This window comes from Bombina bombina, chromosome 10, assembly GCF_027579735.1.
Source record: "Bombina bombina isolate aBomBom1 chromosome 10, aBomBom1.pri, whole genome shotgun sequence".
Lineage (NCBI taxonomy): Eukaryota > Metazoa > Chordata > Amphibia > Anura > Bombinatoridae > Bombina > Bombina bombina.
This window is the reverse complement of record NC_069508.1, coordinates 206575306-206591869: the sequence shown is the minus strand read 5'-3', so window position 1 is coordinate 206591869 and position 16564 is coordinate 206575306. Positions and strand designations below refer to the sequence as shown.

General features: G+C 41.5%; 1 protein-coding gene across 14 annotated transcripts in view; it reads left to right on the top strand.

Moving 5' to 3' along the window:
- The window catches only part of DOCK7 (dedicator of cytokinesis 7), a 695569-nt gene that overhangs the window by 281858 nt on the left and 397147 nt on the right, over window positions 1–16564 (top strand). For all 14 annotated transcript variants that reach the window (XM_053693655.1, XM_053693653.1, XM_053693652.1 and 11 more), the window contains exons 17-18: window positions 7035–7173; window positions 7646–7747. In XM_053693655.1, the coding sequence (XP_053549630.1) occupies window positions 7035–7173; window positions 7646–7747 (241 nt within the window). The remainder of the gene's footprint in view (window positions 1–7034; window positions 7174–7645; window positions 7748–16564) is intronic.

Below are 16564 nucleotides of genomic sequence, written 5' to 3'. Positions count from 1 at the left end.
ATATACGTGTATGCATTTGTGATTGGCTGATGGCTGTCACATGGTACAGGTAGAGTGAAAATAGAGATAACTTAAAATTGTCAGAAAAAAAAATCTACTACTCATTTGAAGTTCAGACTAAGTGCTATTGCATTTGTTGATTATGCAAAGCTACTGTGTTGACTGGTACTTTAAAGGGACAGTGTAATGTAAAATTGGTTTCCTATTACTTGTGATACCAGCTACAGAATTTAAAATGTATGTGAAATTGTTTCTTTTAGTTATATTTTTGTATGTGAAATAACCTTCTGCTAACTGAAACCACAACCCAATACAATGGGCTGATCTGGTAGGGAGAGAATAACTCTACATATCTGTTACGGTACCAACACTGTACCAAGGTTAATATCAGATGAACAATGTCCTGCATAGGGAATCAGCAATTCACAACCCAGCCAGTTTTCAGGTTTAAAACAGAATGACATTTATTAAAAGGCTATGCCTAGTATTTATGCAGGTCTGACCCCCCCCCCCCCCAGATGGGGGTTGAAAGGCTGTTGTACATTACATGGAGGGAACAAGCCCTTTGACATGATACAATAGAATTATATTACTTAAACACTTCAACCACAAGACACTCTTGGCCCTTCTTATCACTTAGGCGTTTTCTCTCTGGAGGTGATCAAACAATAGAATGCTTAGCACTAATTAGATTATAGCTGGAGCCAGCAACTCTGTCTTTAGAAATTAGTTTCTTAGCTAAACACAATTAACTCCTTCAGTCCTGACAGAAGGGTCTGTCACATATCTCCCCCCTTGTGGAACACTCCGGCAGACCCGGCTTGACCCTTTGGCGGGTCAACCTGGGGATGACCGGACTAGGAGGTGGTAGGCATGTCAGTTTGCCAGGACAATCCATCTGTATTCCCGTTATGAGAGAGAATTCCTGTCCAAACAAAGAAGGGTTCAACTTCCTCAGTGCCCAGACTAGGGCTAAACAGTCCTTCAAAATCCCATCAGCTTCTTTACGAGTTTTCTGTACCTGCTCTTTATAGGTATCCACAATCCCTTCATACTGACATAGGGTGCCCTTGAGTTGCTGCACCTCACTATGAGCCAGCGTCAGCTTCTCCTCAAGTGTCGCTAAGTTTGTCTTTAATGTTTCATGTCCCACTCTCAAGCTGGTGTTTTCTGCAGTCTGTCGGTGCAGCTTGTCTAGCAGAGATTCACGTTCTAAACGTGCTTTTTCCTCTGCGCTCCTCTTCTCCTTCATCAGCGCATTGTAACGTGACTTCCACGTATCAATAGCGGATAGAGATTTACTGAGCTCAGCGTCCTGGGGCTTAGCAGCAGGGGGGCCAGTCTCTGCTGCACGGATCTGAGCACGGGTAGTCACAGGGTTAACATCAGCGGGACCCATGGGAGCATAGGCAGAAACAAGGGGAGCCAAGTCATTTCCAAGAAGAACATCAGCAGGTAAGTCCTTCTTGACCCCCACATTCACAGGTCTAGCGCCCACTCCCCAATCCAAATGTACCCTGGCAACAGGTAGGCTGAACACATCACCCCCTGCTACCCTCACAGCCACAGTGTCTCCAGTGTACTGTTTCTCAGACACCAAGTTCTTTTGAAGCAAGGTCATGGTAGCACCAGTATCCCGTAGACCACTGACCTTCTTCCCATTCACTTTAACCAGTTGCCGGTTATTCCGGTGGGCAGCTTGCACAAGGTCTGCCTCATGTAGGATGCTCCAGCATTCTTGCGCCTCTACGTAGCGGGCCGCAGGCTGAGAGTTACGTGGGATTCCGCTGGCGGGTCTTCTCCAGGACTGTGCTTGGTTCGCTGCATTTAGGGGACACTCTGGTCTTTTGTGCCCTAGTTGCTTACATCCAAAGCACCAAATAGGCTGTGAGTAGCCCCGTGAATTGAACCGGGCTCTCTGAGGGTAGTTCGTGGCCGGAGGCCGTGTGGTATAGCGGTGCACCGGGGGTTGGTAACTGGCAGCTGCTGGGGTGACTGGGGGTCTGTACTCCACTCTAGCAGGGGGCTTAGTGGTAGCAGTGTCCAGTTTGCGGGCATCCATATACTCATCTGCCAGGCGAGCAGCTTCATGCAGGGTGGAGGGTTTACGGTCCCGAACCCACTCTCTAACTCCTGCTGATAACTTGTCAAAGCAATGTTCCAACAGGAATAGCTGCAGCACCTCTTCCCCAGATACGGCTTGGCACCCCGCTATCCAGTGAGCTGCTGTGCGGTGCACCTTACATGCCCACTCAACGTAGGAATCACCAGCTAATTTAACAGTGTCTCTGAACCGCCTCCGGTATGCCTCCAGTGTAACCGCATACCTGGAGAGCAGAGCCTCTTTCACAGTATTATAATCCCCAACCTCCTCATCTGGAATGGCCCGAAAAGCCTCACTGGCCCGGCCGGATAATTTTCCGGATAATATCGTGACCCAGTCCTCTGCGGGTACCTTGTGTAGTGCACATTGCCTCTCAAAATCCGCAAGGAACCCATCAATCTCTCCTTCTGTTTCCAGGAAGTTTTTAAAAGCTGCAAAATTTACTTTTCTCTTTTCCACTTGGGCTGCTGCAGCGCTGCTTTGGCGAAGTAGGTTGGCCTCCACAGCTGCTATGACCCGGTCGATAATTTCCGCAGATGGGTTGGGGCCATAATATGCCAGTCTTATTTTAACCGCCCGATCAAAGCTTGCTTCTTCAGGGGTTCTGTCTGATATGCTGGGCCCATTGGTTCCTTCTGTCCCTGGTACTCTTTCCATCTTAGTCAGTATTGTAATAATCCCCCTCTTCCTGAGGTTACTGGCTTGTGTAGTTGCTCTTCTGGGCGATAAGGTTCATTCCGTCGCTTGCCACCAATTGTTACGGTACCAACACTGTACCAAGGTTAATATCAGATGAACAATGTCCTGCATAGGGAATCAGCAATTCACAACCCAGCCAGTTTTCAGGTTTAAAACAGAATGACATTTATTAAAAGGCTATGCCTAGTATTTATGCAGGTCTGACCCCCCCCCCCAGATGGGGGTTGAAAGGCTGTTGTACATTACATGGAGGGAACAAGCCCTTTGACATGATACAATAGAATTATATTACTTAAACACTTCAACCACAAGACACTCTTGGCCCTTCTTATCACTTAGGCGTTTTCTCTCTGGAGGTGATCAAACAATAGAATGCTTAGCACTAATTAGATTATAGCTGGAGCCAGCAACTCTGTCTTTAGAAATTAGTTTCTTAGCTAAACACAATTAACTCCTTCAGTCCTGACAGAAGGGTCTGTCACAATATCTAATTATTTATCATCCTTATCTTATTCATCCTTATCTTATTTATCTCAAGTCTTAGAGATAACAATGAAAAATAAACATTTTAGTAACTATCTGCCACATTATTTTAAAAAAACCTCTTTCTTTACTTGTTTTTTGTAACCAGAACTTAAATTCAGAAATATTTAGTTTTAGTGGGGATACAGCAGGAAAATCATATATTTTAAATGAGAAAATAAAGGTGAAGGAGCTGTTTGTAAACAATTTAAAGGGACTTAAAACACATGATTCAGATAGAACATACAATTTTAAGCAACTTTGCAATTTACTTCTATCATTAACGTTTCTTAGTTTTCTTGTTATCATATGGTCGGGATGGGCGGGCATATTCCTTCTCTGCTCAGAGTTGTGTTACTCTAAGAGTTGGTGTGCAGGGTTTCCCTGCCTCTGTGGGGAGCTGTGAAGCTCCAGCTGTTGCCTGCTTAAAGAAGATTGTGGAATATAGATCCTTCTAGGATCTCTGGCTGTTATCTCTTCCATTACCTTTGGTCTGTCTATGATCTCGACGTTCGGGTGTATTTCCGTCCTCGTTGCAACTCTAGCCTTGGGTCTTGTCAGTGAAGGTCGAGGTCGATTACGGAGAGCCGCCCTTCTGGGGTCAGGTAGTTGACCTTTTATCCTCGTCGTTTCGTTGGGGGCTTCGTGGGCGGTGCCTTATGTTCGGATGGTGAGCAGGGTACAGGGTTTTTCATTTGCCTTCAGGTGTTGGTTGCTCTCTTGCCTGTGTGTGTAGCACGTATTATCGCTTGCCTACGAGTTTTCTTTGAGATCCGTTAAGGAAGTCCTTGTGACTCTTGGGTTTAAGGCTATGCTAGATCACCAAGTCTACGGACTTTAGAGGCGTTCCTCCTTGTAGGAGGCAGCTTAGGATTCCTCTGGAAGTTGGATCTTCGACTGCTTCCTTTTTTTCAAGGACCCTGACCTAGGTCCGTGTCTCTCCTTGGATGGGTGTGGACGGTTCAATCTCACACTAGATGTTTGTGGTCCCGCGGGCCTCTCTTCATAGAGGCTGGGGCTCTGTGAGACATGCCTATCTGTTTGTAGCTTAGGCCTTAGGTCCTTCTGACGGTTCCCTACTGGTCTTCTTGCGCATTTACACAGTTTCTGTAGACTCCAGGTATTTGGAGCTACCTCTATCCTAGAGGGAAGATGGGGTCGGTTACTCCATGCAGGGTTGAACGTTTTCCTTAGTGTCGGTTCCCTCCTTTGTGGGAGGTCTTAGATGTCCTCCTCTTTTCCACTGGTGTTCGGTGCTGGGATGGGGCGCTCCTTGGAGCCTGTTATTCAGAGGGCTTAGAGCCCTTGGTAGGTTTGCAGTTGCATCCAACTACAGCTATTGCACTTTGGGTGTAACCAGCTACAGCTAATTGCACTTTGACTGGGTGTTAGCAAGCTTGAAATGCCTTCAGTGTTTGGGTTTAGCAAAGTGAGTCAGCTTTCTACCTGGAAGCTGATCATTGCGAGTTCCTGCTCAGACGGTTGGTGCTCTGTTGGAGAACTCTTTACTAGCTGCTGGGATAGTTATCCTAATTCTGCTGTCTAGCTTGCAGATCTAGATCTAATATGAGGCAACGGGGAACTCATGGTTTTCCTGGAGTACCTTTGGGTATGGTACAGGGTCAGGGATATGAGGGTGTCCTCGAGTCCCTTTTGGGACATGTTTCCCTATGTATGGATCTCTTTTTCTTCGGTCCTTGTGTTTCTAGGGAGTTAGTCTCCCTGGGCGTTGCTATTGTAAGACAACCATGGGTTGCTCTATGTTCTGCATGATCCTTTGGATTTTTCATGAGATTCTGTTCTCCTTTTTGGGAGCTGATGGCGGGCCTTGTCTTAGCCGGGTACTTTCATTGGAGTCGTGCTCAGCGGGGATGACTCCTCTGTGGTTGTTTGGGCTTGACAGATTCTGGGACTCAGTGGTTTAGTTGGGCTTCGGGTTTTCACCCATGTATTTTTTTTTTGTTTTTTTTAGGGTATCGAGTAATCAGGCTGTGGTGCCTTTCGAAGGCGCCGCATTTTGTTTCCACCCGTTGTTTGCATTAATTGTCTTCTAGCTTGGGTATGCTTTTCCCAAAAGTAATAAATGCAGCTGTGGACTCTTCCCTTTTAAGAAGAAAAACATAAATTATGCTTACCTTATAATTTTATTTTCTTCTGAATGGAAGAGTCCACAGCTCCCGCCCGTGTTTTTATCTATGAGGTGGCTGTAATTTTTTTGTTCTTCTGGCACCTCTTTTCACCCTGATATTTCTCCTACTGTTCCTTCTTCCCTTGGCAGAATGACTGGGGGATGAGGCAGGTGGGGGAGGTATTTAAGCATTTGGCTGGGGTGTCTTTGCCTCCTCCTGGTGGCCAGGTTCTGTATTTCCCAAAAGTAATGAATGCAGCTGTGGACTCTTCCCTTCAGAAGAAAATTAAATTATCAGGTAAGCATAATTTATGTTTTTATGTTAAATGTCCTTAAGTGAATGTTATGAAAAAGTTATATATTCCACCAAATGCACTCTTTTTAAGAGATTGTTTGTTTGCTGTAGAAACACTCTCTATTCTGTCAGGAAAAACTTTCACACAATCACAAAATGTATTGTGACCTTCAGACCTAGATTTCAAGAAAGATAATCCATGTTAGCAAAAAGTCCATGTGCAAGCCTTTAGCCCTATGGGTTGATTGTAGCTATTATACGAATTCCTCTTTTGCCCTTAGTAGTCTGTGGCCACTAGAGTTTCCCCCATCAGTGAATATGTGCGGAATAACTAGGTAAATGAACTCTTGGTTAGAGGTGAGAGGCAAACAGCATCCCTGTTTAATGTGAGGGGTAGGATATATGTGAATAGGAAGTTGTTTTTAGTGAGAGTCGACTAAGCGAACTTAACAGTGTGATGAACCCAGTAGACCGGGTGTTCACTTTCCCAGATACCACGCTGATGTCAGCACTTGAATCCACAATGTGGAATGGTAGCTTTATTCGACAAACAAAATTTTGTCTGTCCCCAAGCAGTTAAGAGAAGTTAAGTTCAACAAACTTGGGGCTTTTTTAAACAAGTTTGCTAGAGCTGGGACTTACTATTCAGGTGTGTGAATGTAGTCGTATTCCAAGTTGCCACTCGGTCCTGGGTTAAGGTGCTGGCTCATAGACCAATTCTGCAACTCTGTATAATCCCCTCTTCAAGACAGCTTCTCCTACTTGTAAAATCCCTGTGAAGCCGCTCGGCAGAATAGTCGAAACGCGTCAGCGGGTCTGACAGATACACTAACCTTGATGGCACATCACTAATTTGTGTTTGTTTTTAAATGTGTGGGAAATAAAGGAACTTTTAACTGCACTTACAGACCTCTGAGCTCAAATACGTCTTTTGCTTCTAGATATCAAGACACAGACACATTTATCACTGTACTGTTTGGGAAGATTGTAGGTGCTCTTCAGGCTATCACTGTTACAGAAAGGCTTCGCTGCTGCTCAGTTTATTTCAGTTTTCCCTTACAGCCAAGGGAGTCGCAGGGCTTCTACACACCCACCCATACATCATCATGTGATCATTGCTCCACCGCTCTCTGTCTTTAAAATGGGGGTTAAATACTCTGCAACAACTGCCACCCATTAATAGCTTCATTGCAATGTGTGTGTAGTTTGCATAGTATGTGTGTGTGTGTGTGTAGTCTTCCACAAATGTAATTTTAAATGTTTTTATTACATTTTTAATATTGCAGATCACCAGATTTCCATGAAGAAATAAAGATTAAACTTCCAGCAACACTAACAGATCATCACCACTTGCTGTTTACATTCTACCATGTCAGCTGTCAACAAAAACAGAATACTCCTCTTGAAACTCCAGTTGGATACACAGTATGTGACTCTTGTGAATAATGTTTTTGCATTCTTCTTTTTTTTTTTTTTTTTTTTTTTTTTTTATAAACTGCTTCATGCCTTTAGGACGTTCCATGCTGATATAACTGCTCTGGGCTTTAGCACCGTTAGGACGGCATGGAATGTCCTAGCTGTTTGGCTGTCCTGAAGCCATCGCCGCTTTCTAACTGGGATCACAGGCTGTAGGGTGTGCCTAGTGTCATATGCACTCCCATGTGACCCAATCCCATCATTGAAATCACGCAATTGCATGAACCATTGCATGATTTCCTTTTTTTCTTATTTGTTTAAATTGGAACTTTTTCCGATGTAGACATTTAAGTCCTGGTGGGAGAGGGTTAAACAAGAAGTGCTTGGTTTGTTTATATTTGCTGTTACAATGAAAAGAAGAATCTTTTAGTTTAGAAATAAGATTGTGTATTATTGACTTCTGTGTTTGTGTGTTTTTCAGTGGATACCTATGCTTCAAAATGGGCGCTTAAAAACTGGACAGTTCTGTTTGCCTGTTTCTTTAGAAAAACCTCCTCAGGCTTATTCTGTGCTTTCCCCAGAGGTATGTGTTCAATTTCTATTTGTAGCAATGCAAGGCTTGAAAAAAGCTTTATGTATGTGTTTTCCTTCAGAATGTTAAAGACCCCCATTTATTATGGTGCAAGCAGACAACTTTTCGAGGCAGAGAACCTGTCCTCTCACATTCTGAGGTAGTGAGGCAGCATCTGCATTATTACACAAGTATTACTTGTACAGCCCTGCTCCCCCTTCTCTCAAGCAACCCAGGGCATGTTTGTCTTCCCAGACTAATTAGTTCAGGGAGATTTGTCTGTCACCTTTGAGGTTTCTTAAAGGGACAGTGTACTGTAAAATTGTGTTTTGAATTACTTTTTATTCCAGGTGCATCATAAAATGTATTTTTGTATATGAAATTGACTGTTTTTTTCTTTGAAACCACAACTTATTAAATTAATTGAGCTTGATGGGAAGTCAGGGAAATCTCCTTACTTTATTACTTTATATTAGCTCTGTCTATATACCAAAGTCCAATACCTAGAGAGAACGATTGAAAATTAAACATCTTATTTCTCATTTCTCCTACCTCCCACTGGAAGTGTAATTTCTTCTGTTGGCTATGTTTAGTCTATATTTAAGTATAGAAACTTTCAGTATAGGTGGGGATACCACAGGCAAACTCAGCTATTTAAAAAGCTGATATAAAAGTAAAGGAGCTATTTGTAAACAATTTAATACACTCCAGCAGGTAAAATGGATAATTGGGAACAAATTAAAGGAGAAAAAGTTAGGGTACACTGTCCCTTTAAGACTGATGCGTCTTAACCCTTTAATGGCCAGTGTCTTACAGCACCGTACAAGGTACATGTCTATGAATAAGGCAGGAGCAGCCAAAACATGTAGGACAGATTGGTGCCTTTTCTTTTTTAAGACACGAGTCCACAGATCATCTTAATTTCTAATGGGATATTCACCTCCTGGTCAGCAGGAGGAGGCAAAGAGCACTACAGCAGAGCTGCCAAATAGCTCCTCCCTTCCCTCCCACTCCAGTCATTCTCTTTGTCTACATTAGTGATAGGAAGAGGTAAAGTGAGGTGTTAGATTAGATTCTTCAATCAAGAGTTTATTATTTTTAAAGTAGTGCCAGAGTGTGCTTCTTTGTTCTAGGGTGTAGCCGTAGTCCATATTAGTCTCTACAGTAGAGCTTTGGTGGCTTTAGAGCAATGGGAACTTGTGGGACATAATTCTCACTGCGCCTCCCATATATTTATGCTGCCCTAATCCTGATAGCCTAAGCAAGAGTACTCAGGCTTTATCTTTTTTCCACAGGACTATGTGAGGGAGTCGACCTCTCAGTCCTGCTGAGCCGCCCTGCTGTCGGGCAGATGTTAAAGGTAAGTGCTAACTTTTTATTCTGGGTCTGAGAAGATCTCAGAGGAGTGCAGCACTTTATTAAAATTCAGGGGACATAGCTTCATTTCTATAAGAAGGAGGACCCTGTAAGAGCAATTGGTATGCAGGCAAGGGGTTATAGCTATATCTGTGTATAGAGAGCTCAGGAGGTGTTTGTGGCAGGTTCAGTAGACAGTAAAGTTGTTTGATTCTTTCTTTGGGCTAAGATGCTATCTATCAGCGGTAGCACTATTTCTTTCATGTAATTAGCAAGAGTCCATGAGCTAGTGACGTATGGGATATACATTCCTACCAGGAGGGGCAAAGTTTCCCAAACCTCAAAATGCCTATAAATACACCCCTCACCACACCCACAAATCAGTTTTACAAACTTTGCCTCCTATGGAGAGGTGAAGTAAGTTTGTGCTAGATTCTACGTTGATATGCGCTCCGCAGCAGGTTGGAGCCTGGTTTTCCTCTCAGCGTGCAGTGAATGTCAGAGGGATGTGAGGAGAGTATTGCCTATTTGAATTCAATGATCTCCTTCTACGGGGTCTATTTCATAGGTTCTCTGTTATCGGTCGTAGAGATTCATCTCTTACCTCCCTTTTCAGATCGACGATATACTCTTATATATACCATTACCTCTACTGATTTTCGTTTCAGTACTGGTTTGGCTTTCTACTACATGTAGATGAGTGTCCTGGGGTAAGTAAGTCTTATTTTCTGTGACACTCTAAGCTATGGTTGGGCACTTTTTTATAAAGTTCTAAATATATGTATTCAAACATTTATTTGCCTTGACTCAGGATGTTCAACATTCCTTATTTCAGACAGTCAGTTTCATATTTGGGATAATGCATATGAATAAATCATTTTTTTCTTACCTTAAAATTTGACTTTTTCCCTGTGGGCTGTTAGGCTCGCGGGGGCTGAAAATGTTTCATTTTATTGCGTCATTCTTGGCGCTGACTTTTTTGGCGCAAATTTTTTTTTTCTGTTTCCGGCATCATACGTGTCGCCGGAAGTTGCGTCATTTTTGACGTTTTTTTGCGCCAAAAGTGTCGGCGTTCCGGATGTGGCGTCATTTTTTGGAGCCAAAAGCATTTAGGCGCCAAATAATGTGTGCGTCTTTTTTGGAGCTAAAAAAATATGGGCGTCACTATTGTCTCCACATTATTTAAGTCTCATTATTTATTGCTTCTGGTTGCTAGAAGCTTGTTCACTGGCATTTTTTCCCATTCCTGAAACTGTCATTTAAGGAATTTGATAAATTTTGCTTTATATGTTGTTTTTTCTATTACATATTGCAAGATGTCCCACGTTGACACTGAGTCAGAAGATACTTCTGGAAAATCGCTGCCTGGTGCTGGATCTACCAAAGTTAAGTGTATCTGCTGTAAACTTGTGGTATCTGTTCCTCCAGCTGTTGTTTGTACTGAATGTCATGACAAACTTGTTAATGCAGATAATATTTCCTTTAGTAATGTTACATTACCTGTTGCTGTTCCTTCAACATCTAATACTCAGAGTCTTCCTGATAACATAAGAGATTTTGTTTCTAAATCCATTAAGAAGGCTATGTCTGTTATTCCTCCTTCTAGTAAACGTAAAAAGTCTTTTAAAACTTCTCATTTTTTCATATGAATTTTTAAATGAACATCATCATTCTGATTCTGATAATGGTTCTTCTGGTTCAGAGGATTCTGTCTCAGAGGTTGATGCTGATAAATCTTCATATTTATTTAAAATGGAATTTATTCGTTCTTTACTTAAAGAAGTCTTAATTGCATTAGAAATAGAGGATTCTGGTCCTCTTGATACTAAATCTAAACGTTTAAATAAGGTTTTTAAATCTCCTGTAGTTATTCCAGAGGTTTTTCCTGTCCCTGATGCTATTTCTGAAGTAATTTCCAGGGAATGGAATAATTTGGGTAATTCATTTACTCCTTCTATACGTTTTAAGCAATTATATCCTGTGCCATCTGACAGATTATGGTTTTGGGACAAAATCCCTAAGGTTGATGGGGCTGTCTCTACTCTTGCTAAGCGTACTACTATTCCTACGGCAGATAGTACTTCCTTTAAGGATCCTTTAGATAGGAAAATTTAATCCTTTCTAAGAAAAGCTTACTTGTGTTCAGGTAATCTTCTTAGACCTGCTATATCTTTAGCGGATGTTGCTGCAGCTTCAACTTTTTGGTTAGAAGCTTTAGCGCAACAAGTAACAGATCATAATTCTCATAGCATTATTAATCTTCTTCAACATGCTAATAATTTTATTTGTGATGCCATCTTTGATATCATTAGAGTTGATGTCAGGTATATGTCTCTAACTATTTTAGCTAGAAGAGCTTTATGGCTTAAAACTTGGAATGCTGATATGTCTTCTAAGTCTACTTTGCTTTCCCTTTCTTTCCAGGGTAATAAATTATTTGGTTCTCAGTTGGATTCTATTATCTCAACTGTTACTGGAGGGAAAGGAACTTTTTTACCACAGGATAAAAAATCTAAAGGTAAATTTAGGTCTAATAATCGTTTTCGTTCCTTTCGTCACAATAAGGAACAAAAGCCTGATCCTTCATCCTCAGGAGCGGTATCAGTTTGGAAACCATCTCCAGTCTGGAATAAATCCAAGCCTTTTAGAAAACCAAAGCCAGCTCCTAAGTCCACATGAAGGTGCGGCCCTCATTCCAGCTCAGCTGGTAGGGGGCAGATTACGTTTTTTCAAAGAAATTTGGATCAATTCCATTCACAATCTTTGGATTCAGAACATTGTTTCAGAAGGGTACAGAATTGGCTTCAAGATAAGGCCTCCTGCAAAGAGATTTTTTCTTTCCCGTGTCCCAGTAAACCCAGCGAAGGCTCGAGCATTTCTGAAATGTGTTTCAGATCTAGAGTTGGCTGGAGTAATTATGCCAGTTCCAGTTCTGGAACAGGGGTTGGGGTTTTATTCAAATCTCTTCATTGTACTAAAGAAGGAGAATTCCTTCAGACCAGTTCTGGATCTAAAAATATTGAATCGTTATGTAAGGATACCAACATTCAAAATGGTAACTGTAAGGACTATCCTGCCTTTTGTTCAGCAAGGGCATTATATGTCCACAATAGATTTACAGGATGCATATCTGCATATTCCGATTCATCCAGATCACTATCAGTTTCTGAGATTCTCTTTCCTAGACAAGCATTACCAGTTTGTGGCTCTACCGTTTGGCCTAGCAACAGCTCCAAGAATTTTTACAAAGGTTCTCGGTGCCCTTCTGTCTGTAATCAGAGAACAGGGTATTGTGGTATTTCCTTATTTGGACGATATCTTGGTACTTGCTCAGTCTTCACATTTAGCAGAATCTCATACGAATCGACTTGTGTTGTTTCTTCAAGATCATGGTTGGAGGATCAATTTACCAAAATGTTCATTGATTCCTCAGACAAAGGTAACCTTTTTAGGTTTCCAGATAGATTCAGTGTCCATGACTCTGTCTTTGACAGACAAGAGACGTCTGAAATTGATATCAGCTTGTCGAAACCTTCAGTCACAATCATTCCCTTCGGTAGCCTTATGCATGAAAATTCTAGGTCTTATGACTGCTGCATCGGACGCGATCCCCTTTGCTCGTTTTCACATGCGACCTCTTCAGCTCTGTATGCTGAACCAGTGGTGCAGGGATTACACAAAGATATCTCAATTAATATCTTTAAAACCTATTGTACGACACTCTCTGACGTGGTGGACAGATCACCATCGTTTAGTTCAGGGGGCTTCTTTTGTTCTTCCGACCTGGACTGTAATTTCAACAGATGCAAGTCTTACAGGTTGGGGAGCTGTGTGGGGGTCTCTGACAGCACAAGGGGTTTGGGAATCTCAGGAGGTGAGATTACCGATCAATATTTTGGAATTTTTCAGAGCTCTTCAGTCATGGCCTCTTCTAAAGAGAGAATCGTTAATTTGTTTTCAGACAGACAATGTCACAACTGTGGCATACATCAATCATCAAAGAGGGACTCACAGTCCTCTGGCTATGAAAGAAGTATCTCGAATTCTGGTATGGGCGGAATCCAGCTCCTGTCTAGGTTCTGCGGTTCATATCCCAGGTATAGACAATTGGGAAGCGGATTATCTCAGTCGCCAAACGTTACATCCGGGCGAATGGTCTCTTCACCCAGAGGTATTTCTTTAGATTGTTCAAATGTGGGGACTTCCAGAAATAGATCTGATGGCCTCTCATCTAAACAAGAAACTTCCCAGGTATCTGTCCAGATCCAGGGATCCTCAAGCGGAAGCAGTGGATGCATTGTCACTTCCTTGGAAGTATCATCCTGCCTATATCTTTCCGCCTCTAGTTCTTCTTCCAAGAGTAATCTCCAAGATTCTGAAGGAATGCTTGTTTGTTCTGCTGGTAGCTCCAGCATGGCCTCACAGGTTTTGGTATGCGGATCTTGTCCGGATGGCCTCTTGCCAACCGTGGACTCTTCCGTTAAGACCAGACCTTCTGTCGCAAGGTCCTTTTTTCCATCAGGATCTCAAATCCTTAAATTTAAAGGTATGGAGATTGAACGCTTGATTCTTAGTCAAAGAGGTTTCTCTGACTCTGTTATTAATACTATGTTACAGGCTCATAAATCCGTATCTAGGGAGATATATTATAGAGTCTGGAAGACTTATATTTCTTGGTGTTTTTGTCATCATTTTTCCTGGCATTCTTTTAGAATTCCAAGAATTTTACAGTTTCTTCAGGATGGTTTGGATAAAGGTTTGTCTGCAAGTTTCTTGAAAGGACAAATCTCTGCTCTTTCTGTTCTTTTTCACAGAAAGATTGCTAATCTTCCTGATATTCATTGTTTTGTACAAGCTTTGGTTCGTATAAAACCTGTCATTAAGTCAATTTCTCCTCCTTGGAGTTTGAATTTGGTTCTGGGGGCTCTTCAAGCTCCTCCGTTTGAACCTATGCATTCGCTGGATATTAAATTACTTTCTTGGAAAGTTTTGTTCCTTTTGGCCATCTCTTCTGCCAGAAGAGTTTCTGAATTATCTGCTCTCTCTTGTGAGTCTCCTTTTCTGATTTTTCACCAGGATAAGGCGGTGTTGCGAACTTCTTTTAAATTTTTACCTAAGGTTGTGAATTCTAACAACATTAGTAGAGAAATTGTGGTTCCTTCATTATGTCCTAATCCTAAGAATTCTAAGGAGAAATCATTGCATTCTTTGGATGTAGTTAGAGCTTTGAAATATTATGTTGAAGCTACTAAGTATTTCCGAAAGACTTCTAGTCTATTTGTTATCTTTTCCGGTTCTAGGAAAGGTCAGAAGGCCTCTGCCATTTCTTTGGCATCTTGGTTGAAATCTTTAATTCATCATGCTTATGTCGAGTCGGGTAAAACTCCGCCTCAAAGGATTACAGCTCATTCTACTAGGTCAGTTTCTACTTCCTGGGCGTTTAGGAATGAAGCTTCGGTTGACCAGATTTGCAAAGCAGCAACTTGGTCTTCTTTGCATACTTTTACTAAATTCTACCATTTTGATGTGTTTTCTTCTTCTGAAGCAGTTTTTGGTAGAAAAGTACTTCAGGCAGCTGATTCAGTTTGATTCTTCTGCTTATAATTTCAGTTTTTTTCATTATAAGATTTAAAACTTTATTTTGGGTGTGGATTATTTTCAGCGGAATTGGCTGTCTTTATTTTATCCCTCCCTCTCTAGTGACTCTTGCGTGGAAGATCCACATCTTGGGTAGTCATTATCCCATACGTCACTAGCTCATGGACTCTTGCTAATTACATGAAAGAAAACATAATTTATGTAAGAACTTACCTGATAAATTAATTTCTTTCATATTAGCAAGAGTCCATGAGGCCCACCCTTTTTGTGGTGGTTATGATTTTTTTGTATAAAGCACAATTATTCCAATTCCTTATTTTTTATGCTTTCGCACTTTTGTCTTATCACCCCACTTCTTGGCTATGCGTTAAACTGATTTGTGGGTGTGGTGAGGGGTGTATTTATAGGCATTTTGAGGTTTGGGAAACTTTGCCCCTCCTGGTAGGAATGTATATCCCATGCGCCACTAGCTCATGGACTCTTGCTAATATGAAAGAAATTAATTTATCAGGTAAGTTCTTACATAAATTATGTTTTTCACTCAAGTTCTTTCTAGAGACTGCGTTTCTCCCGGTAGCTATTTTTAACTTTTTTGTCAATGGCGACCGGGAGATCGATAGCAGTACCGCCCACGATGGGCAGAGCTTGGTTTGCGTTGTTTTGTGAGCACTGTTTGCATTGTGCTTCCCAGTTCATAAAGAGTAACGCATAAAAAGTTCCCAACAGCTTCTCTAGTTTCCTATCATGCCCTAGACATGCATGCTTTGGAAACTATGCTGCTTACATATTGGGATAGCCTTCAAACACATAGCTTTTGGGAGGTGTGCAGGGCTGAGCGTTATACAGTGCTTGATACCAAGTTTTCAGAGAGAGTTACTGGTATCATGCCCAAGGGGGGCGGAGCTATTTTTGGCGCCATTTTGGATGGTTCACTTCCTAATTTTGTATATACGATATCGGAAGGATGCCTGGTAGCACAGTAGTTACTGTTACTCAATAAAAATTTACAACTTACTCAATAGAACCAGTATCTTGCATTTATTCCTTGCAACTTGTTATAAAGTTTAGGGATTTTATGGTGGACTCCTCAGCAATGGTTAGGCTAAGGTTTAGATAGGTTCTAATATAGTTACGTACTATTTTACCCTTCTGCTGCTCTAAAAAATATAAAGTTTCTTTTTAAGTTTTAAAGAGACAGTACCGTTTTTTATGGTTAACTTTTATTACAAAATTGAACATGTTTATTTGTTTAATTCATCCTTGTGACTTAGGATGGAACAAGAGCACACAAAAAATAGTTACTTTTTAAAATTTAAGGAGACAGTAACGTTTTTTATGTGTCAATTTTTTATTATTAAAAAATTGTCTCTCTTTTCTGAACTTACTCCTTCTAAGGCGATTGCTGTCTATGCCACAAATTTCTCCTATAGTGTCCCACTAAACTTTATGGCCACATGCAGTGCCCTGCGCTTCCTTTCACACTCCACCCGGAGTTGCTCTGCATTTCATGCGTTTTATGTTTTTCCCACAAGTTAGAAAACTTTACTAGAGGAATTATTTTCAATCATAGGAAGTTGATTGATTCAGTAGTTACTATTCCGAATGGTTCTTCCCTGTTACCTGAAAGTGGAAGATACTTCAGGATTATCTGAGAGAGAATTCTCAGACTCAGATGGTATATTATCTTATTTGATCCTGAGGTTGTTTTTCTTTCAGTTTTTTAGCTTGTTTGTTACTTTAGGAGGTTTTAGCTACCCTGGGCGACTCCGACATTACTGGTGTAATCTATCCTAGTGCTCCCAGTAAGTACATTACCGGTGTAGTCTATCCTAGTGCGTCCAATAAGTTATAAGGAATGGAAAGACGCATTCCCTA